Genomic DNA, 23,109 nt, shown 5'->3' with positions numbered 1-23,109 from the left:
CTACCTCCTACTTTGGTTAGGAACAACAGGGGTCTTTAAGCTTTCTAGTGGCCATCTAAGGTTGCACTATTGGTCTCTCCCTATTTAGAGGAAATATAAAGGTCAAGGATACATGGAAGCATTCAGTCCAGTGGACTAATGGGCCACAGGAAGGTCGTTGTCCATGACTCTGAGACCAGGAAATTTCATGAGTATCCAGATACCATTGCCAGCTGCCATGAAAGGGATCGCACTGGAAGACTGGATAGTCATAGAAAAATGCAGAGTAAAATGCAGTCATGAAAGAGACCCAGCTTGTTGGTTCGATAGAGACTGTTGGAACTTTGCTCATCTCTCAAGTTAGGAACTGAATTCATCTCTAAGGCTCTATTTCCAACCAAAAAAGTACAAATTATGGGACTATTATTCAAGTGCTATAAATTGTACTTTAATGTAAAATGTTAATGGCCCTTTTTCAAAATAATTTATCAAGTCTTTACAATTTCAAAAATACATTCACAGAGTTACTAACTACCACTTGTTTGTCAAATTATTTTACTGTGGTGAAATGCATTTTCCCGCAATGTTGGGAGTTATGCGGTAGGTATTTCAGAAACCAGCAGAGTGTTCTCTGAGGACGGGCTTCAGCAGGGCTTTGTGATTTAGACAGACGAGAAAGAAAAGCCTAGCATTCTCCTTCCAAATCCTAACCAATGAAAACCTGTGGCTAACAATGGTCTAGTCAGTCTCCGTAGTTCATAAGGATGGCACCGGACCCTTGTACACCTGGCTGACATGAGTAGGGGACCAACTCAGATAGCGACTAAAAATTATGTGTGTGTGAATGTACATGAAAGGGCTTTAAAACTTCATTGAAAAATAGAATAAAAAATTTCAAAAAATGTCAAAGAACTTTTTGAAGTCCATGTAAACACACACACACATGCATCTATGTATGTATATGCATATGTATATATGTGTGTATATATATGTGTATGTGTATATGTATATATAGTTGCTGTTGCTATTACATGCATCCAGTCAGTTACAACCCATGATGGCCTTTGTGCACACATAGCAGAATGAGGTATGAGGTGCCAGGCAGTCCAGCATCCTCCTCATAATTGTCATGTTTGAGTCCTTGTGTCGCCTCGGTGTCAGTTATAAAGATCTATATTTGACTTACACTATCGACTGTACTTCTGGGAGGTGTCCTTTAACAGTGCTTACATGGAATGCACTTTCTCAGCATACGATCTTAAAAGTCATCTAAATATGATCTCATTCTTTTCAGTAAGGACTTCAGAACTTAAGATCACAGTCCGATCTTCCCAGGTATGATCCGTCTTTCTCTCCCTTTGTGATTGACTTCTGGGGACGCACCGGTATATATTGAAAGTGCAGAATACAGAAGCTAATTTGTAAAAGCTTACTTACATTTTATGATCTGCGTCTTACCATAACATGTCCATCACTACAAGTGCTTTGTCTTTATAAAGCGTTTGCATTTATGTAGCACTGAGGCTGATGGGTGAGTCTATACCTCAGCGTCTCATAGACACAACTAAACACAATGGCAACTTTCAGCAAGCTGAGAGTATGAGATAGAAGAAATAAACTCCCAGAATTCCAAACTTGACAAAGAGAACGTCCAACAGGGTCTGAGTGATTGAGCGGTAAATCAGTGTGGAGCGCGAGAGTACATTATTCTCGGTTGCTCCACTGGTCTGGAATCTAGTCTGAGCAACCGTGACTAAGCCAGCTAACCGGGACAAGTGGCTCAAAGTTGAGCTCTGAAATTTCAAAAAGTCATCTCACTGATAGTCCCCTGGCTTATTGGTTGACCATTCTATCATTACATACCGGAGGCGTCGGAGAGAGAAATGAGGACTACACAGCTTTGCGTTAGAGCAAATACATGTGGCTCAAGGTAATACATTTCCTTTTCTTTCTTTTAAATAGACTCGTGTAATGGTAATGAGTCTTTAAGTGCCACTTTCCAGGAAGTGGGCGAAGCCACTAAACCACGATGCTCTTATTCGGTGCTGCCATCAGGTGTCCATTTTGGAGAATGCAAAGAGTTTCTAGGCAAGCTGATGGTCACGTTGCTGCTTTTTTTTTCTCTTTTCATTTCTCGTCTTCATAATAGGGGGTTTGTTTTAAGGAAGTTTTGGGAAATGTTTCTCTTGTATCGAATACCACCATCACGTGCATAAGGCAGGATTTGGCGTCTCTATAGGAATTTGCTTCACCTTGTAGTTTTTCTCTTCTTTGCGTTTCGTTTCGCTTTGTGCCCGTCGCCAGTGAGTGGACCCTGACCCAGGGAACCCCCAGTTTGTCAAGTAGTCCTGTGCTCCAGAGGGTTGTCCCATGGCTTCCCCTGTCATGGGTGATTTTTGTGGATATCAAAAAATTCAAATAAATACCTGAACGTCATATCCCGAGATCAAGTTTCTGCACGGAATCACTGTCACAGCCTGCCCCAGGATCGTTACCTGTGTGGAACTTGAGAGCCCTCTCCATCTACTCCTGGTAATGCTGACTGACTAAAATTTAGTATTTCCAGAGCTAGTGTATCTGACTTTGTCCTTAAGTTTATCTAATATTTCATTTTTATCCTCCTGTGTGGAAAAACAGAGAACGGTGTTCTCAGGGTCAAGTTGATGACATTTTGAAGCTTTTAGCTCCCACAGATGGAAGGATTAACCTAGTTATAAACATGGAAAGCAGGAACTCAAGGGATTGCTGGTCAGAAATCTAAAGCAGGTTGGGAGGGCAAAGAAGTGGCTTTGTTCCAATGAAAGTGTCCAGTACACTTTTTCTTTTCCCTTTTTTAATCTTTACATTAAATTGATTATGGATTTGGGAAAATATCAATTTTATATTCAACAACTCTTACCCAGGATGTTGATTCTCATTCATTATAATCCCTTCAATGTAGCATAGCCTATCCCGCCTGCCCCTTGTTCTTCCGGTCTCCCTTCCTCCCAGTGGTCATCAGTGCTCACGTATGTGCACCTTAATAATGTTCCCTTATAAACCTGTCTTTTATTTGGCTAAAAATTGAGCACTGGGGCCCATAGTCTCTGGAGTTATACCACACCACAGTTTAACAAGCAAACCTGGTCTCTTTCATGATTTGGGATTTTGTGTCACATTTTTCTCATCCTCTAACCTTACGTTGTCCCTTTCATAGCTGTCAGTAGTAGTAGCTATTAGTCTACTACTATTAGTCCCTAGAAGAATCCCTTCCATGTCTGTGATTTTCATCACCACTTTCCTCCAGACAGGAGAGACCCAGCGTAAAACCTCAGATGGCCACTCGTGATATTTTAAGACTTCCACAGCACCTCATCAAAGTAGGGGGTAGACTTTGTGGGCTATGTTATGGCCGTGCCCTTGGTGTCCCCCAAGAGTATGGTCCTGAGCCTCTAGGCGAGTGATTCTCAACCTTCCTCATGCCTCAACCCTTTCATACAGTCCCTCATGTTGTGGTGACCCCCAACCATAAAATTATTTTCATTGCTACTTCATAACTGTCATTTTGCTACTGTTATGAATCGTGCAACCCCTGTGAAAGGGTCATTTGACGCCCCCCACAAGGGTCGCGACCCACAGGTTGAGAACCGCTGCTCTAGGCCCAGCATTCCATTCCCTCAAGGTGTTTGATTGTAGCTAAGAATTTTCTCATAACTTGCCTAGTATATGCTCCACCATGTTTATGGATATATTTGCCGCAAAGGTAAATATCTTTGTGAAACTTACCAATATTTGTGGGTATGCTCCCACTCCCCTTTCACGACTGTGCAGCTCACATAACTGTCCATGCATCTTCTCACAAATCACTGTGACAGCAGGATGGTGGGTTTACCAATGTCTTCTTTGTTGTTAACCTGGCCCCTCTGCCTTGGTCACATCCGTCAGCCCCTTCTCATTGCATACCGCCCTTGCCTCCACAAGTTCTTGTCACCTGCCTGCCTCTCTCTCCATTTGGAAGTTCTGTGCCTCCATGAGCTCTCTTTTGATTTTGCAATCGTCCTCATTAAAAATAGATATCTGCGGTTTCCTCTTTTCGATCTTGTAGGCTTGTTTTATTTTGGATACTTCTATATCTGTGTGGCCTGATAGGGGCCATTGTCAGGTATGTTACTCTCAGGTTGTTGTCTGCCATGGTTGGTTCTCTGCCCAAAGAATTCATTTTTTGGTAATTGTTACATTTTGCTGGTTTTTAAAAATTCCTTGAATTTCTGTGTATCTGGAAATATCCTACTTTTGCCAACATATTTGAGGGACAATTTTGCTTTGTAGATGATTCCTGGTTGGCATTTTCTTCTTTCCAAGTTTCAGATGCATCATCTCATTGCCTTCTTCCCTTTATGAGTTATTTTTTGGGGGGTAGGGGGCTGCCAAGGTTCAGATCATAGTCTTATCGGTGTCTGTTGTAAGTAATGTTTTGTTTTCCCCAATCTGCTCTCAAGGGGTCTTGCCTGGTGTGTGGTTTGGGGAACGTGTGCTTATTACATGTCTTGATAAGTTTCATTTGGAGTGTATCCAGTTTGTGCCTCATGCAGCTCCGTCTACACATTTCTTCTCGTCTTTTTTGAAGTTAGGGTTTTCTTTGAACGATTCTTCAATAATTCTGTGTGTGTGTATGTGGTTTTTTCTTGTGTGTGAGTGAGATTGCTTTCTGCCCCTTCTTGTTCTAACATTCCAATAAGTCATAAGTTATCCCCCTATTGGTGTTCCATATAATGCTTAAGCTTCTCCAAATTCTTCTTGTTGGTCTAGCAGATTAGTAACAAGAATGTTGTCTTCATTCTTAGCAGGGAGCCTTCCATTGATCTGATTATACACGTTCACTCTTTCAATATCGCTCTCTCCCTCTAAAACCTTAAGTTCAATCTTCTGGAATTCTATTTGTTGTTTTTGTATTATTTTATCAATTTTTTTCTCACAGTATTTTTCTGCATTCTTGTGTGTGTGCGTGTGTGGTGTGCTTTTCTTGATATCATCTGAAGTTTTCTTGATCTTTCTCTCAGTTTGCTGAAAGTACCTGTATAGCATTCTTTTGATTTGGGCATCGGGTAGTTCCTTTGCCATTCCGTCGTCAGGAAATTCTTTTGTGTCTGTTTTTGTCATCTGTTTATGCTTTGCTGCTCTGTTTCTGCATGTGACTAAAATTGTCTTTTCCCTTCAAGATATTGTGGTGTTCTGGATTTACATGTCATTGATGCCAGTATGTCGATGTGTCCCCCTGAATGGGTGACAGGACATCAGCATAGGCCACCCTTTCTGCTCGTTGTGCACACAGCACACACAGTCCACCACAGGCTCGGCTGCTGGTCGCCGGCGTCTACCGGTGAACAGGGGGCTCAGGAGCAGTGAAGTCTGGGTGGGAAGTCTGGCCACTGTTGGTGCTTCTCTTTAGTGAAGCAAGAAAACAAAATAGAGGGAAAAATCCACAACAGTGTCAAAGTAAAAACTAAAGGAAAACCAGCCCAGAAAAGCTGGCAAATAACAGCAGTAAAAAGAAGCTAATAACTAAAAAGAAGAAAATGCAATGAAACATAAAGACAAAGAAAGAGCACAGGAAAAGAAAACAAATTTAAGAAATGAACACAATCAGCAGAACTAGAGAAGTGCAAAAATGAAAGAGGAAAAGATTAATTTTTAAAAAAAACTAAGAGGCTGCAAAAGAGAAAGAGGGATGGTAAAAGAAAAAAGGAGAACTGAAGAAAACCCAATTTAGAGTGGAAGTAAAAGAAAGCAGGGAAAGAGAGCGTTATAAATGATCTAACAGGCAGTATGACCCACTAAAAAGTTTAACTTTGAGGATTTCTGCTTATTTGTTTATAAATTTGTTACCTGCAGTCTGCCAGTTGAAAGTTGATTCCTAGATATCTTTCTTACTTACCTTTATATACTCACTCCTTATAATTATCCAGGTGAGTGGTAGATATTCAAGAGATTCTTCTAAGAAGACTCTAAGGGATCCTAATGATACAATCCCATGATGCCTATAATGTTGTGAGCGGTCTCTCATCAAGGGGGGTGATATGTCTAAGAAGTCAGAAAGAGCTCCGAAAACAAATAGCCCAAGATATAACACTTGAATTCTTAATTAGAAAAACATTCTAAATCAGAGTTATTCGTTATTTTTTAAAAAGGAGAGGGTAGGAATGGCATACATGATCACTCTCAGACTGGGTTGTTTAAAAAAACAAAACCAGCAACATTCAAAGGTGAGTAAGAAAGAGTTTTACATCAGGAGGTAATCTGAAATCAAGAAGGCATCCCAGCCCATTCCGACTGTGGTCCACGAGTCCGCTGCCAGCCGGAGCCCTCTTCAGCCTCACAGCGTGCCAGGCTGCTGTCACAGAAGGTGACGCAGGATGCAGGTAGATCACAGGCGAGTGGGGGCAGATTCTTGTGGCTCCGAGGTAAATGGAAACCTGGCCGGTGCCAACAGTACTCAGGACTGGGCAGCTCACATGGGACCACCCCAGAGTCCCACCGACTCAAGAAAAGGCCACAATTGCCCCAAAGGCTTCATCAGGTTTGGGACCGGGTGGATGGGCTGGCCTCTGCTGCTGCCAAACGCCCTGCAGTCACGTTTATTGTGACTCCCAGCGACCCCCCCAGGACAGGGTAGAACTGCCCCCATAGGCTTCGGAGACGGTAATTCTTTGTAAGAGTAAAAAGCCTCACCTTTCTCCCTTGGAGCAGCTGGTGGTTTCCAACTGCTGACTTTGTGGTCGCCAAGACACCACCAAGGCTGCCTCCACTTTTATACAAATTTAAATTGACATAAAATCTATTGACCGCAGTCACTCAGGAACTGAGAACAAAGCAACGGTGGTTCCTTGTTAGTGAATAAAAACAACACAGAGCAGTAATGAGCTTTCAAATATTTTGTTTTCTGCACTGAATAATGGACATCAATCTCTTCCTGGAGTTTTACAAGTAGCAATCACATGACCACTTCTGAAGTTTCAAGGCCATATAATCATTGACTCCGGCAATTTAATGAGCAGTGCACTAAATACTGCAAATGGTAGAAAACCTCTAACAGGATTGAAAAGGTATCATCATTTTTTTGGAAGTTAAGGAGAGACGTTTTTCTATTTTGAAAACTGTATCATAAACCATATTTTAAAATATCCCCTAAAACTAACCATGTCCTCTAACCTTGCAGGACGTCCCCTTTCCTGGGCTGTCACTCAGTTTATTGGAGGACAATTCTTATAATGACTTAGTTGTCTACGGAAATCATTAAAAGTTCAAGTCAGAGCAAAGCCTTGTCAATCAACCCTTCCTTTTTAAAACTCTCTCCCTAGCTGAAAGTGCTTTGCAAGTGGTCTTAGCTGTTTGAGCAACACCAGAGAAAACTATTCCTTTCTTGCCCTAAGAACTTGGGAGTATCACACTATCACACTGGGCCCCAAAGACATCAGAATAGGTAGTGGCCTGGACAGATCTAGGAAGGAAAACGGTCAAATTTCAGAAGGAGTAATTCAGAGCAAGTTACTTAAACTCTTTGTTTTCTGTGTTACTACATGAAGGCATTACTACTTTCATCTTAATTTTTCTTTCCTGTAGACAAACTGAAGCTCGGTCCTCAGACTTACTCCTCTGTGCTATTAGTTGCTGTCAAGTTCATTCTGACTCATGGCAACTCCGTCTGTTAGAGGGGGGTTGGCTCGATAGGGTTCTTTGGCTAGAATCGTCATGGAAGCAGATGGCCAGGCCTAACTTCTGCATTACAGACGAATGGGTTCAAACCACCAGCCTTAGGACACTAAACATAATCTATGTTATTGCTCATTAACAGAGATCATGGGAACAACCGGAACAAAGCAAAGGTATCTTAAAGAAGCATTTCATTCTTTATTCTGAAATAAGATTCTTTTCAAACAATTGAATTCAAATGTTGGGGGGAAAATTCACTAACAATCTAATACAAGAGAGACTATATAGTCTATAAATTCAAGACCGATTAGTATAAAAGGTGCCCAAGACCTGAAGCGCCTACCCTCGAGAGGCCATTCATCTGATTTCACCTAACCAGGAACAGTTCACAGAAGTTCAGAGTCCTGATAGAGTACCATGAGATAATTGCATTTCATGCAACTTCAGTTCTAACCAATTTCAGTTCCAAGTTTAAGGAAAGAGAGAGTTATGCCAACAAGTTCTATAAACGATCAACATCTGAAACAGATTCAAATCAAAACCAAGCCTCACTATAGACAGGAAGCAAAAAGAAATAAAAGAAAAGCAAAAAGTGTGGGAAATCCCTGCCATAAAAGTAAAGACTTATTGGGAATCATGACAGGCAGGTTAAATCCAGGTCCCACAACTTTGAGGTGGTTCCAGAGTCCCTGACCAGGTGCCAGCAAACTAAAGGACGGTGAGGAACAAACACCCAGTCCAATCCAGTGGTCCTTCCCATGTTGTCCGAGTGTCTCTACTTGACCTCACTTAATGCTGTGAACTAATGAAAGATGACCATACTTCGTTCCACTTTATTTCTACTGGTACCCAAAGCAGGAGAAACGGGCCCAAAGGCAAGGGGTAGAAAACTCTTATGCAGGTTTCTTCCTGTTATCTCTTTTTCATCTTCACCATTTGACTGAAAAAGTGACTCTACAATTGAAGATTAAATAGGTCCAAGAACAGACTATTCATAATTTTTTATTGGAAAAAAACACTCGTTCTGCTTGCTGTGGATCTTTTTAACATGATGGCACATCACTGAGAACACTTCAGGCATGTCAGAGAAACCTAATTCTTTTTGTAAATATTAACCTTATTGAATCAAGGCTGTCCTTTCAATCAAGACGTGAGATTCTAAGTTTCACGTGGAAATAATTACAATGGGATCTTAAATGGTAATTCCTAACATATTTTGAGGAGTTTTCTATTGATCTAGATAAAGCCTTTTGTGGCAAACTATTTTTCCCACTTTTATTAACTAAGTTCAACTCTTGAAATGAGCTGTGTCCCTGTTAGGGTCAGCGAGGCAGACCCTGCACTTCAGGAGCTCGTGTGCCGCAGGATGAAACACTGCCCGGGCCTGCGACATCTTCACAATAACGGATGTGCTTGAGACCACTGTTGTAGCAACTGTTAATTCATCTAATTGAGGATCTCTCTCTGTTTCCACTGACCCTCTAGTTTGTAAACTGGAACAGTATGGCACAATGGATGGGGAGAGACATATGCATGTTAATCTCTTTAATGCTTTTATCAGATAAAAGTTTTCTTTCTGTGACATGAAAACATGCATATTTTTTAAGGAATTGAAGAAATCTACCAATGACTTCAGTTGGAAATTTGTCAAACATGTAATCAAAATGTATTGATAATTATTGGGGATTGAAATGCAAACGTTGGAAACAAAGAGGAAGGAACAGTAGTTGGAAATTATGGTCTGAGTGATAAAAAATGAAGTTGGAGATTGCATAATAGAATTTGTAAAGCCAAGTACTTGTTAATAGCCAATACCTTTTTGCAATAGCACAAAAGGCAACTATGCACATTAACTTCCCCTGAGGAAATACACAGCTATCTAATTGACTACATCTGTGGAAAGATATGATGGAGAATCTCAATATCAGCATCTAAACCTGGACCAGGGACTGACTGTGGACAGACCATCCATTGCTCATGTGTAGGTCCAGATAAAGAAAATGAAAACAAGTCCATGAGTGCAAAACTGTGACCTTGAATCTATCCCACTTGAATTTTGAAAATAGCCAAAGAACAGATTTGATGCATGGAAATAAAGGACAGAAGACCAGATAGCTGTGGGAGGACATCAAGACCATCACTCATGAAGAAAGCCAAAAGGTCACTAAAAAGACAGAAGAAATGTAAAGATCAAAGTGGTTATCAGAAGAGACTTTGCAATTTAATCATAGAGTGGCTAGAGCAAATGGAAGAAATGATGAAGTCAAAGAGTTGAATAGAAAGTTTCAAAGTTTTTCTATGTTTATTATTTTCTTCTTTCTGTGTTGTTTTGCTTTTATTGTTTCTGTCGACTCGCCCAGTTTGTGAAGCACACAAAGAGTGGACGCCTAGCGACAATAATTGATGCAATGGTGTATGATGGATATGGGGAGAGGGGTGATGGGTGGGTAGGGTGATGGGATTTGGGAAACAATGAATGTGGTACAGTTGGGAAGCATTAGAACTGATTGTGATGATGTATATACAACCCTTTAAAACACTATTTAATTATAGAAATGTATGGTATGGGAATACTATATTAAGAAAAATACTAAAGAAAAAAAAAGGAAGAAAGAAAGCGAGCTTGACATATGGTTACCATTGATGAAGGAGGAAGAATTTTTGCTTTGGGACCATAGAGTTTATGGTAACAGTGATGGAATAATTTGAAAAAGGATATCAATAATGGTTGTACAATGAGGAATATAATCAGTGGCACTGAGTTACACCCATAGAAGGTGTTGAATTGGAGAATGTAGTGTTGTGCATATTTTTGCCACAATTAAAAAATAATTTCATGAATAACAATATCCCAAGAAAGAAAATGTTCTAGAATTGATTGTGGTGATGATTGTATAATTCTTATTATATGATTGAATTATAGAATTGTATCATGTGATAATTAAGTGACCATATAAATAAGTAAAAAAATAAAACAAAAAGAGTCAAAGGGAAGCTTGAGAAGAAAAGGCCAGATATTACACTGAAATGTATAAAAACCTAGAGATAGAAAAGCAAGAGGGGAGAACACGCTCAGCATAACTGAAATTGAAAGAATCTGAGAAAAAAAGCCTTAAATTATAATTTTGAAAGATTTTACCAAAGAAATATTGAATGATACAGGAAGTAGCAAAAGATGATGCAAAGAGTCACAGTACCAAAAAGCACTAGCCGACAGTCCACCATTTCAGGAGGTAGCATATGAGCAAGAACCAATGGTGCTGAAGGAAGAAGTTCAAGCAGCACTGAATGCCAAAAACAAGGCTCCAGGAAGTAATGAAATACAAATTGAGATGTTTCAGGAAGTTGGTGAAGCACTGGAAATACTCACTTGCTTATATCGATAAATTTTGAAGACAGCTTTTTTGCCTACTGACTGGTAGGGATCCATACTTGTGCTCATTCCAAAGGAAGGTAACCAGCAAAATGCTCAGACTGGAGAACAACATGACTATTGTTGCATACAAGTAAAATATTTGTGAAGTCATAAAATAATGGTTCCAGCAGTACTTTGGGAACTTCCAGAAGTCCAGACCAGACTCAGAAGAGGACAAGAGATATCACTGCTGATATCCGATGGATATTGACTCAAAGCAGAGAATACCATAAAGATGGTTGCATGTGTTGTATTGACTAGCATTTGACTCTGTGGACCATAATAAACGATAAATACCTTTGGGAAGGTGGGAATTCAAGAACAGTTCATTATGCTCATAAAGGATGTGTATAGATCAAGAGGCAGTTGTGTCAACAGAACAAGTCAATACTGAATGATTTAAAATCAGGAAGGTGTGTCTCAGAGTTGTGTGTTCTCACCTTATTTGTCCTATCGGTATGCTGAGCAAATGATCAGAGAAGCTGGCTTATATGACCAAGAATGTAGTATCAGGATTAGAGGAAAGCCTCCAATTCCTAACTTAAATTATTGACTCAATAAATATGTAATTCACTGTATACTCAGTCCAAGACACTGAACTCAAACAAACACAACAAAAAGCTTACTGCTCAATTCTGACTAATACCAACCTATAGGACAGACTTGATTTGACCCTGGTATGGGTTTCTGAGACTGGAACTCTTAATGGGAGTAGAAAGGCTCATCTTCTCCCAAATGAGCAGCTGGTGGTTTCAAACTGCTTAGCAACCCAATACCTAGGCAGTACATCATTAGAACTAGGAAGACACCTGCAATGACAGAGTTCATCATTTGAGGGCCTATTTTTTAATGAGGGATATAAAGATGAAATATTTACCATGTATACTTTTGAATTGATAACTGTTAAATGATGGGTCATAGAAGGCACATTTGAGGAAGTAGCACTTATACTTGTGTTCAATGGAAATTAGTTATCAGAAGGGATAGGGGTGGGTGAGGACTGTCCTGATTAAATAGCACAGATCACTGTTACATACTGCAAATTGTATTATGTCTGCATTAACATCCTCCCGTCAGCATTCCTCCATAGCATACATTTCATAATGTCATCTTATGAATGTATAATATGCAATTTACTTAACCATTCTATCATGTTTTTACATTTTAGGTTTAACACTAGAATTAACAGTCAATTTCGTTCTTGTAATTGTGGCCTTACCAGTTTTTGAGATTTTTTTTTGTAGGCGAAATTTAAATGTATAGAAATGGACCTGTGCCATCAAAGGATATATGCATTATTAAATATTTTTGTTAAAAATATTGTCAAATTATACTCCAAAAAAGAATGTACCAATTAACATGTTCATCAATGGTGATCGAGAGAATCCATTTCTCCACTCTCATTAAATCTAATTATAATCACTTCTTTTACTTTGTAAAATTTAGATGGACAAAATGTATTGTTTTTATGTGCACTTTTTTGATTTCTAGTGAAATTTACCTCTATAAAAATATTTTGAATTGAGCAATGACACCTTAGCTGGTGAATGTTATAGACTTGAACATTCCAAACCAATGAGCAGAAGTTAACAAAGGAGGGAGGAGCCTCTGATTAGGATTTCACTTTGTTACTTTAACTTATCAGGAACATAGATGCATTCCTGGTGCTGTGGATTTGCAAAAACATAATTCTAAGTAGTTGATTTTGGACCATGTCTCAATTCTAATACAGAGAAGACCAACAGAAAGCCAGTTAAAAATGAAGAAGAGGGTCCCTCAGCCTTCCAAATGATGCACGCCTTAAATACATGAGTGCTTTCCTAACATACCTTTCCTTCTTCCTTCTTAAGGAAAAACTGGGCTACTTCTTGGATTGTTCTTTCTAGTCGAAAAATCGAATTTTACAAAGAATCCAAACAGCAGGCTCTGTCTAATATGGTAGGTGCTTTTCTATTCCTTATCATGTTTACAGAAAGATTGTTGAATTAAAGGTTTATGTTCATCAGAAACCACCCTAAATCGGCCAAGAAACGAACTCTGAGAGCAGATGGAGGAAATGACTCAATAAACTTTTAATCAGATAAAGGGAAAATAGAACTTAGTGTCTGTTTTATTAAGTGGTGCATTTGGAGAATAATCACAAAATGAGATGAATGGTGAGCAGCTATCTAGTAATGGGAAGGTAGCGTTTTAAATTAAGGTGCCATTTATAAATGCTTTATTCTTATTTATGAAATGATCACTAAATGCAGCGACTTGCTCAAATAATGTATTGTAAAGTCTGTTATAAAATGCATTAGTAATAAATGCTTAAAGGATAATGCTGTGGGAAGCTGTTTTAAAGAATATTATAAGACGTAAATCGTCGTAAACCATGTATGTGCATCTTTAATACATGAATTTAAGTTGTTATCTAGTATGCTATAAAGTGCTTCACACATTAATAAATAATAATAAACTGTTTATAAATGGTACCTTAATAAGGGTGTTACCAGTGAGGAAACACTCGAAGTTAACAAAGTGATTTTTTATCTGGGTCTGACTGTGACGGGCACCACATTCTGCTAACCTTTTGGAATAGTTCTCATGACTCCAGCTAATAGAACTAATGCAGTTATTAGAAAGTAACATTTGTAGAGATTTTTCATGGCACCTGCGGGAGGGCCTTGCATATGCCTACAGAAATTTGACAGCAACAGTTAGGAGAAACAAGTCAAGCTAGTTGCTGGGGGTAATTCAAAACTGTGCTGCCCAAATACCAGAGCTGTCACGCAATGGAGGAGACAGTGGACAGGCGGCACATCTGACAGCCTCCTGATTAGGAAGGGCTCGGGGCAGGACCAGAGCTGCCATACCCCATCGGCCTGATGGGGGGCAGGAACCGGGTTCCTGGCAGGAGTTAACCACAATGAACTAATTCATATTTGGCAGGTAATAAAATGAGAGAAAGTTCTTTGCTCTCCAGCCATTAGTTGTATTTGCTATGTAATCCTCTTTAAATAGAAAATAGGAAATCATTTGCCAGGAGATGTTCTTTAAAGAAGCAGATTTCAGGAAGAACAAAGGTAGCATTTGGCTTGCTCCTCATAATCACAATAGCCTTTATCCCCAAGTGGCTTGCTGATTTTGGATTCGCAGCGTGGTCCAGCCTATCAACCAATTACAAGTTATGAATAAATTAAAAATATAGCTCAGTTCTTTGTACTTTTAATTGAAACTGCCTCAGAAACTAGTTTTAGGAGTTTGTTTTGTTTTTATTTTCTGGCTACAGTCAGGTTGAGATAATCTTTTTAAAAACGAAATAAAATATCCCTAAGGGCAAGCCACAAAACAACTCGCATCCTCTAGCAGCCCCATCGTCTTCCCTTTGAATGAGTTCTGAGGGGAGAGCTGGGAAATGGAGGGAGGTGACTTGTGTTGCTGAGTTTTGCAGCTGAGAAGATCTCTATCCTGCTGAGTGAGATGAACTCCATTGGAGTGGAGTTTCCTTGAATGTGCTGGGATAATGGGAGAGATTAAATTCCAAATGAAAGCATTTAGTTTATTTTTATTTTATTATTCTAATCTCCTCGAGCCGGGAGATGTAATTATCAGATGCGCAATTTTATCCAGGTGAGGAAAAGCTCCATTTGGCTTATACACTCACTCCTGACATGCAACGGCTCCACCTTAGGAATTGTTGAAAGTTGACTATGGATTTTACTTTTAGGAGAAACTGGTTAAAATTTATTGGCAGCTTCAAATCATTACTTGTGGTTTCTCCCAGGCACTCACTGCCTTCAAAGTGAATTCAGGAAAACTGTATTTTGTGGTAAGGAGGAAGAGAATTACAGATTCATGTTTGTACTGCATGGATCGTCTTGTTAGTCAGCTTCTTGGATTTATTTCTAACCGAGCATTTAAGGCCTAGTGGGATGCCCACATTTACCAATTCCAGTTTCAGAGAAATGATGCAGTGATTGCCAGGCCTTGATTAAAGGTGCTGTGGTTTTATTTTGAAGGAGATGTATGCTCAAGTTTCTGAATTTCCCTCGCACCCTCTGACACATATCCCTGGTGGTGTTCATTGTGCTTCTGGGGAAATGTCCGTCCTTCCCTTTAAGGGGGTTAGTAGAAGCTGCCTGAGCTCAGAAGGTGGTTTAAAAGAGTAAATGGCATTTTAATCTTTACACAGAAGATCTTTGAATGTTAACGCTTCAGACAAGGTAGCTAAGAGCAGGACTTTGACGTCTGACCAGAGAGAACTTCATTCCAGTTTTTGTCCTTTACTGGATGGCTGAATCGTCTGACATCATTGCGCTCCAGAATCCTCATCTGCCGAATGGGGACAGTGAACCTGCTAAGAGAATAAGGAAAATTAGTTAATTAAAAAACAACACCAGCATAGTAGTCATGAAATTTTTACTCTACTCCATTGAAATAGACTTTATTAAAATATGTAGAATATGCATAGTAATAGGGAGCCCTGGTGATATAGTGGGCTGCAATCTGCAAGGGCAGCAGTTCGAAACCACCAGCTGCTCCTTGGGAGAAAGCCGTGGCTTTCTAGTCCCCTAAAGGGTCCTTCTCAGAAACCCACAGGGACAGGTCTACCTTGTCCTTAGAGGGTTGCTAAGCGTCAGAATTGAATCTATGACAGTGATTTTATTTTGTTTTTTGAGGCTCTAATACCTGAAACTTCCCTTTTCCTCACAAAAGTCACTTGGTTTACAAACGTGCTTCTGAGGCATGAATTCTTTCAGCTCCGTGAAGCAAGAACCATGGTACCTGAATCCAGGAACCTAACGCTTTTAATTGATACTTTCACTGCTCTAGAAATGTCTGAATAAACCCAAGGGCAAAACTATGATAGTGTAACACTATGTTAACACCATACTACATTACTGTGTGTACTGCAAAAAAACAAAACAAGACTCACTGTTATTGATTCTGGAAAACATACAAGCTCGCCCAGAAGCCACGCTGTAGTTCATGGCTGAATGGGGACAACCACATGGAAAGAATACAGAAATTGGAGCACAAAACCATGCATAGGGAACCAGGAAATCCCAGGGGCCAAGAGGGCATGAGGGGCTGTGCGCCCTACCTTTATTCCCTCCAGCCCCATGGCCTGGGGGAGGCGTGGTTGAGGGTATTGGTCTATCCTACTGGCTGAGTTTACGCCCACTTGTGTGAGGTTATGTAGCAGGGCCTAGTCTGAGCACCCAGGGGCTTGTGTCTGAGCATGCTCAGTTTGGATTTTCCGTAGGTATCTAATGGGTGCCTAGTTTCTTTCCAACCCCTTTGTTGTGGCCCTATTATTATATCAGTTTTCACTACTATTTTGGAAGTGCACACTGTTTCTCTTCTTTTAGTGGTGAGTCCAGGCTTACATCATTTATACTTCACTTATAAAAAAATTAATCTATTTCAAAATATTACCTTAGAAGAGTCTATGTCTACAGATAATTTTTCCAATGTGTATGCTATGTCTGGGTGAGAATTTAGTATTTTTCCAAAAAAAGTACTGCATGGTATTTATCTTTTTAAAAAGAGTCAAGTTTGTCTCACGTTTTCCCAGTAATGTCATGTATTTTTCTTTTTATCTTCATCTTGGATGTTTCAGGAGGGATCATTTTTCCATTTATTCCTCATTTCAAGGGGCTTCACAAAATTTTTGGGAAAATGGAAGGAAAATATCATATAAATTTTTCATGAACTTTTTGACGCGCTCTATCTATCTATCTATATATTCTGATACTAGGTGTGAAAATCTGTCTTTTTATTTGCCTGCTTTAAAATCTATTTTCCCATCAACTTAGAAATATATATTACCTGGATACAGAAATTTTATCTGGAAGTTATTTTCTTTTGGTTCATCAGAGATAATTTACTGTATTGTTGATCATACATTGTGATTTAAAAAAAATCTGTTGACCTGAAGACTGTGCAGTGGCTAATATAAATATTTTTCTCCTCACCTTTCATTTTCCAAAGCGTCACCACAATGTGTCCAGATGTTAATTTATTTTTTAAATGTTTTTCTTCCTGGATCGCTGGGTCTCATAAAATGATAGGTTACTGTGAGTGGTGTATGAAGCCCTGGCGGAAGTGTCTGGTAATCCTTGAGTTGCTAAAAGAAAGGTGGACTGTTCAAACCCACCATCTGCTTGGTGGGAGAAGGGTGAGGCCATCTGTTTCCGTAAAGACTTAACATCTGGGGGATTCTATATAGACTCTCTGTAAATTACAATGGACGCGACAGCAGTGGGTTTGATTTGGGCTTAGATCAATAGTATTTCTTTTTATTATTTCTTTAAATGTCACCCTTTTCCGTTCTCATATTTTCTTCTGAGCTTCCAGCAAGCCTATCTTAACTTTCTTACTCTAATTTATATTGTTCTCTTTTCCCCCTTTTCTTGTCTTTCTGAGCCGCACTAGAAATAGCTGATTTTCTGAATGTTTCATGCAATTTCCTCAACCTGAGGTTTGTGATTGGACCCTCTCCCATTACACCATGAAAGAAAGGCCTGGAAATCTGCCTCTCCAAAGGTTAACCTCACTTCCATGGAGTCAATGCTGTCTCCTATTGACCCCTGGGGGTTTCTGAGACCAAAACAGTTTCTGGGAGTAGAAAGCCCAGTCTTTTCTCCCACCAAGCAGCTAGTGGTTTCGAACTGTTGACCATTCAGATTGCAGCACAATGTGTAACCACTAAACCACCACAGACAAGAAAAACATATATAGTTGTTCTACTCTGTTAACAAATGAAACTCTGAGTTCTGAGTCAGAATTGGCTAGACAACAGCATGCTTTTTTATGATTTGTGATATTTTTAGTTTGCAGATGCTTTCTAGTTTCTTTTTGGAAACATAGGCGTTGAGATTTTTAATTCCGTGTATTAAAAATCCAAAATCTATGTTGGTTTGTTTCTGTTGATTTTTACTCATGCTCCTTTGTTTCCTTGACTGTCTGATTATTTTTGACTTTGTGTTAATCATTATTTTTATAACATATTATTATAAGAGTTCTCTAAAGTCTAAGGTAAATATGCCCTACATTTTTTTTGTTTTCATTTACCTTAAGTAATCTAAATGTTTCAGTGAGGGATTACTTCAAAATAAGTTAACAGCTGATCATTTTCAGGTTCTGTTGGCATGAGGTATAAATCTTTAGGAGGACTACAGCATGCTATAACTTCTGAGGTATTTTTCTTTCCTCTTTATGTTTCACTTAAAATCTTTGTCCACCTAAGCCATTTTTTAATGGTCCTTTACAATTAGAGAAAGAGAACAAGTTTATTATTAGTTCGCCCACATTCTTTCATGAGAGCACAGGGAAGTTTCCTTTCATTATCCCGCAAGATTGGTAGATCAAAGCTCAAGCGAATAGTTTGACCCAATATTTTGTTGCTGTTGTTATTTTTAATAAATTTATGTCTTTACAATTCCGCTTAACCTTGAAGGATCAGATTCCCCCTCCCAACACACACACACACACACACACACACACACACACAATATTGTCCCAGAATTTCCCACTTATCTTTCAGCTTTCAATTTCTTTAAGCCAATATAAAAAATGTATTTCATTCATCCTGTTACATTGATTTCAGTGGGAGAGAAGATGCAAGTAAAATACTTCCTCCTTATATTCCATCTCAAAAGTAACTTAAATATACTTTTCGTTAATCAAGTTTGGCTGTTTGTGTAAGCCTTTGTAGGAAGAGTCCAAATAAGAATACATTTTGTTTTTAAGAATATGTTTTTGAAAACCTTACAATGAACTGCTTGCTTATTGGGGCTCCATATAAGACATAGAGATATAATCAAGACAGAGTCTCTGCCTCAAAACAGCTCTACCAAAAAATAAGGTTAAACACGAAACCTCAAGGATGCTTCTGTTTTTGTGTTTTGAGTTTTAGGAAAAGGGAGTGCACAGCTCTAAAAAAATGAGTTGGACCTTGAAGGATGGTTATAGTTTTCACATGTGGATAGCTGTTTGCTGGGAATCCAGAGGAGTGGAAAACAAACAATTACAAGAAAATGAGAATGACAGGGTCTCTGTGTTAAAACAGAGTACGTGTTTTCCGTTTCATTAGCATAGGAAATAAACGAACAGATTGAGAAAAGTGTCATAGACTGAGACTTGCTACCAGGGCAAATAGTTCGCAAAGTGAATCAGTATTCTCTAGGCCTCTTTCGCAAGAAGAATCTATCAAGATCATTGTATTAACAAAACATATTCTACAGAATCGTGTCCCTGATGTGATAGAGCCACAATGTGTCAGGTCTGTGGTAGGGTAAAAGCAAAGGAAGACACTAATTCTTCCAAGATTATGGCTTCATCAGATTTAGTCCAGAGGCAAATCTTTTGCCTCAAAAATACTAATATCTGGCACTAGAACCTGAGTTCTAGAAAAGAATGCCTCAGGCTATCTGTCTATTACATGTGGTGACATGCATGTTGCCATAACATGAGGTTATGCTACCAGTATTTCAAATTCAAGTCAGGACACCCAGGATAGATAGGTTTTAGTGAAGCTTCTAGACTCAACGAGACAAAGAAGAAAGACTTAGGAGCTACATTGAAAATTAGCCAATTGTCTTTGCCTTCAGTGGATAACAAGAGATTATTGGCTCATATAATGCTGACAAGTAGTCCACCTAATTGGAAGACACTACCCACTCATCCAAAAAGAGATTCAAATATGCCAGTGATCCCGGAAAACCGAAGTAAAGTCTAGGTGATATCCATTCTGACATTCATTTATACAAAAGATTCTTATGAGTTGGAGCCAACTCTATGTCAGTTTACAAGAGAAGTAGGATTTGCCCTCTGAGGTCTTAATTAATATCTCTCATATTTTGGCAATGATGAGGATTGAAATCGCATGCAGCAGTTCAAATGCAACATGCCTCTTAGTTACTTGTTGTTCTTTTGATATAAGACCCCTGCTTGACCGTATTCGATAGACTTGTGATGATACCAATGGAATAGCAACTTTGTCTCCTTGTTGAATGAATAAGAGTCACTAATAGATTGTTTCATGGAAAATAAATTATTTTAGAGCTCCATTTTTCTTTATATTTTATGATGAATTATTAGTTAATTTCAAATAATACACATTTTATATATATATACTATAGCACACCTGTATGTGTTGGATTCTCGCTAAAATTCTTCCAAGACAGATTTGTTTGTTGTTTTGGTAATCCATGGTACTTTCAATGTTCTTCCCCAACACCATAATTCAAATGCATCCATTTTTCAAACTTCCTTATTCACTATGCAACTTTAACATGCATATGAAGAGATTGAAAATACCTTAGCCTCTAATAGGTATATTATCAAAAATTACTGTTAAAAATTCATAGGAACCTTATAAAGCAAAAATACGAAGCCACTTTTTCTCAGCATATTCTCCATCTACATCCATATCCTTCTGAAGATGGTCTTTCCATCTCACTAACCTTTCCTCAAATAATTCTATGTTCTTTGATTCACGCCACATCAAGACAGCACTTTCAGCATCCTTAATGGATTCAAATTACATTCCTTTGAAATGTTTTGGGGGTTGGGGAGCTAAAATTGTGAAGGGCCAAGGGCAGGACCAGAGTGTAGACATGGTAAAGCTTTCCAAAGAAATGCTCATAGGGCAGCCTTTGCTACCCTTGAAGAAGGCGCAGGCACAAAGTTGTGATGGGAAATACTTCCTCATGCACAAATGTCCTCTTTGTCTCACCAGCACAGCTTTCAACTGTATTTGAAATTATTCATAATAAATCCTGTGATCACGCTGTTTCTCCTGTTCTTGCAAGATTATCTTTTAAAAATAAAGTCACTGTGAGCTTTTCTGAGCTGATCCCTCTGTCTTGAACCTGACTGTTTCTGCAGGTGTTCTCAGAGTCAACTGTTTTGATTCATCTTGCTCTCTAGATCAGACTAGTACATTCAAGACTAAGTCTTGGTTATGATTCATTCCAGGAAATTGGCTTCATTGTCTTCAACCTTGCTTAAAAGACTTAACAGCTTTTTTATATCATTTTACTAGGGGCTCATGCAACTCTTACCACAATTCATACATACATCAACTGTGTAAAGCACATCTGTACATTCATTGCCCTCATCATTCTCAAAACATTTGCTCACCACTTAAACCCCTGGCATCAGTTCCTCGTTTTTCCCCTCCCTCCCCGCTCCCCCCTCCCTCACGAACCCCTGATAATTTATGAATTATGATTTTGTCGACTTACAAGCTTTGTAAGTTAAATGATCCCCACACACGCTTTTGGCATCTATCAAGCCAACACTTGCTGATTCCAACTAGTGTGAACAATGAAAACTATCAAACCACCTGAGAGCCCCCTAGCAGCTCTCACATCAAGGTGCGTCTTGTCATCTTCTTCCATCAGTTTCTGGATGTTTGCTACAGCGTGTTTGTCAAGACTCCCTCTCTCGGCTCCTCGGCTTTCGGACCTTCTTGCAAACATGCTGACACCAGGGGACTGTTGTTCTATGTAGGAAAGCAGTCCTGCAACTTTTAGTAACCAGAGAACATGTGGACTTGAGTTTTGCCAAAAATGAAATATCAGCCTTGACCTTAGAATCATGTTTTTTAGCATAAAGAGTACTTTAAAAAATGTAAAATCACCTTAAAGAGACCAAGATATATGTATAACTAGAAGAACTTTTCTGCAGCGATCTACTGATCGAGATGTGTTTAAACAGGTTTTATTTGGCATTGACCTCTTAATGAGTGAACCAGCATCCTAGTAGCCAGGGATTTTCAACTTACTCTGGTGTGCATATGCCCTATGGACATCCAGTTAAATAATACACGAGCCCAACCTTAAAGGCACTTACAGTTTGGCTAAGATGACAGAATCATATATAAATATATTACAGTAAAGCAGTACTAAATTGATTTTAAAGAAAGAAAAAAACAGGGGGAGGAAAAAACACCCTGGGAAACTACAGATCATTCCCAGAGACAAGTTTGCTTCAAATGCTTCAGCCCATACATTGTTCAGTCATTCATTCTGTATCTTCTATGTTTAAGTCACTATTCTAGCTGTTAACAAACACGAATAATACAGAAACAAAAAACAGACTTAGAACCTTCAGTGATCTAGAAACACATAGAAACCATGCCCATAAGCCATGAAATTGTATTACCAAGTGGACATTAGGATTGTCCAAGATGAAATTAACAGAAAAGCCTGGGTTAGTTTATGGTTATTTAGTTTAGGGAGAGATTTCTCCCAGCTGGAAAGGATTTTAATTATATTGATGGAGGAAGTGACATTTGAGCAAGGATTTGAAGGATGATTAAAACTTGGGGCAGACATGGTCAAAGGGATATTTTATGTAGAAATAAGAGAATAAGCAATGATGAAATGAAGGCCACTAATATTTTCATGTATTTTTAAATTGTGATGATCGTATTTATCTCTTCACATGCCCCATGCTCTGTGTGCTGGTTGTTCTTGAAAACTTAATGGAAGTTCCCTAAAAGCTAAGATGATGTTCCCCAAGCCATATTATTGTGCGTTTGTCATAAGATGTATGGGGTTACGACCAGGGAGAGACTGCCTCAAAATAAGCTGAATAACAACATTGTGAAACAAGAAGAAAGATTCAGTATGGAAGTATTGCTTGTGAATATGACCCCAAAATGGTTTTATTATGTATAGAATGTAGAGATTCTGTAATCGGTGTTAAAAACCTTAAGATTAAGAGAGACAAAGAATTTTCAACTTCAGGTAAGTTTTTAATGGTGATTATTCTTTTAGAATATCATTAAAATCAAATTCAAGAACTCTTTCCTGAATATTAATAAACAACAGTGGCAATAAAACCTCAACAAAAAGCTTTCAGAAACTCAAGCTGGATTCAGACGATGTCATGGATCCAAGGGTGTCATGGCAGAGGTCAAATGGATCATGGCTGCATCCGAGAATACTGGCAACATGTCTCTTTGTTCTGTATTGACTATGCAAAGGTATTTGACTATGGAAATCCCAGCACACTATGGATAGCATTAA

The 23,109-nt window shown here is 38.9% G+C and overlaps 1 protein-coding gene across 1 annotated transcript in view; it reads left to right on the top strand.

Moving 5' to 3' along the window:
• The window catches only part of ARHGAP15 (Rho GTPase activating protein 15), a 751,376-nt gene that overhangs the window by 80,627 nt on the left and 647,640 nt on the right, over positions 1-23,109 (top strand). The window contains exon 4 of the mRNA XM_075529808.1: positions 12,934-13,021. Coding sequence (XP_075385923.1) covers positions 12,934-13,021 — 88 coding nt within the window. The remainder of the gene's footprint in view (positions 1-12,933; positions 13,022-23,109) is intronic.

Source organism: Tenrec ecaudatus, chromosome 13 (assembly GCF_050624435.1).
Source record: "Tenrec ecaudatus isolate mTenEca1 chromosome 13, mTenEca1.hap1, whole genome shotgun sequence".
In the NCBI taxonomy this organism is placed as follows: domain Eukaryota; kingdom Metazoa; phylum Chordata; class Mammalia; order Afrosoricida; family Tenrecidae; genus Tenrec; species Tenrec ecaudatus.
This window is presented reverse-complemented; position numbering and strand designations above follow the sequence as displayed.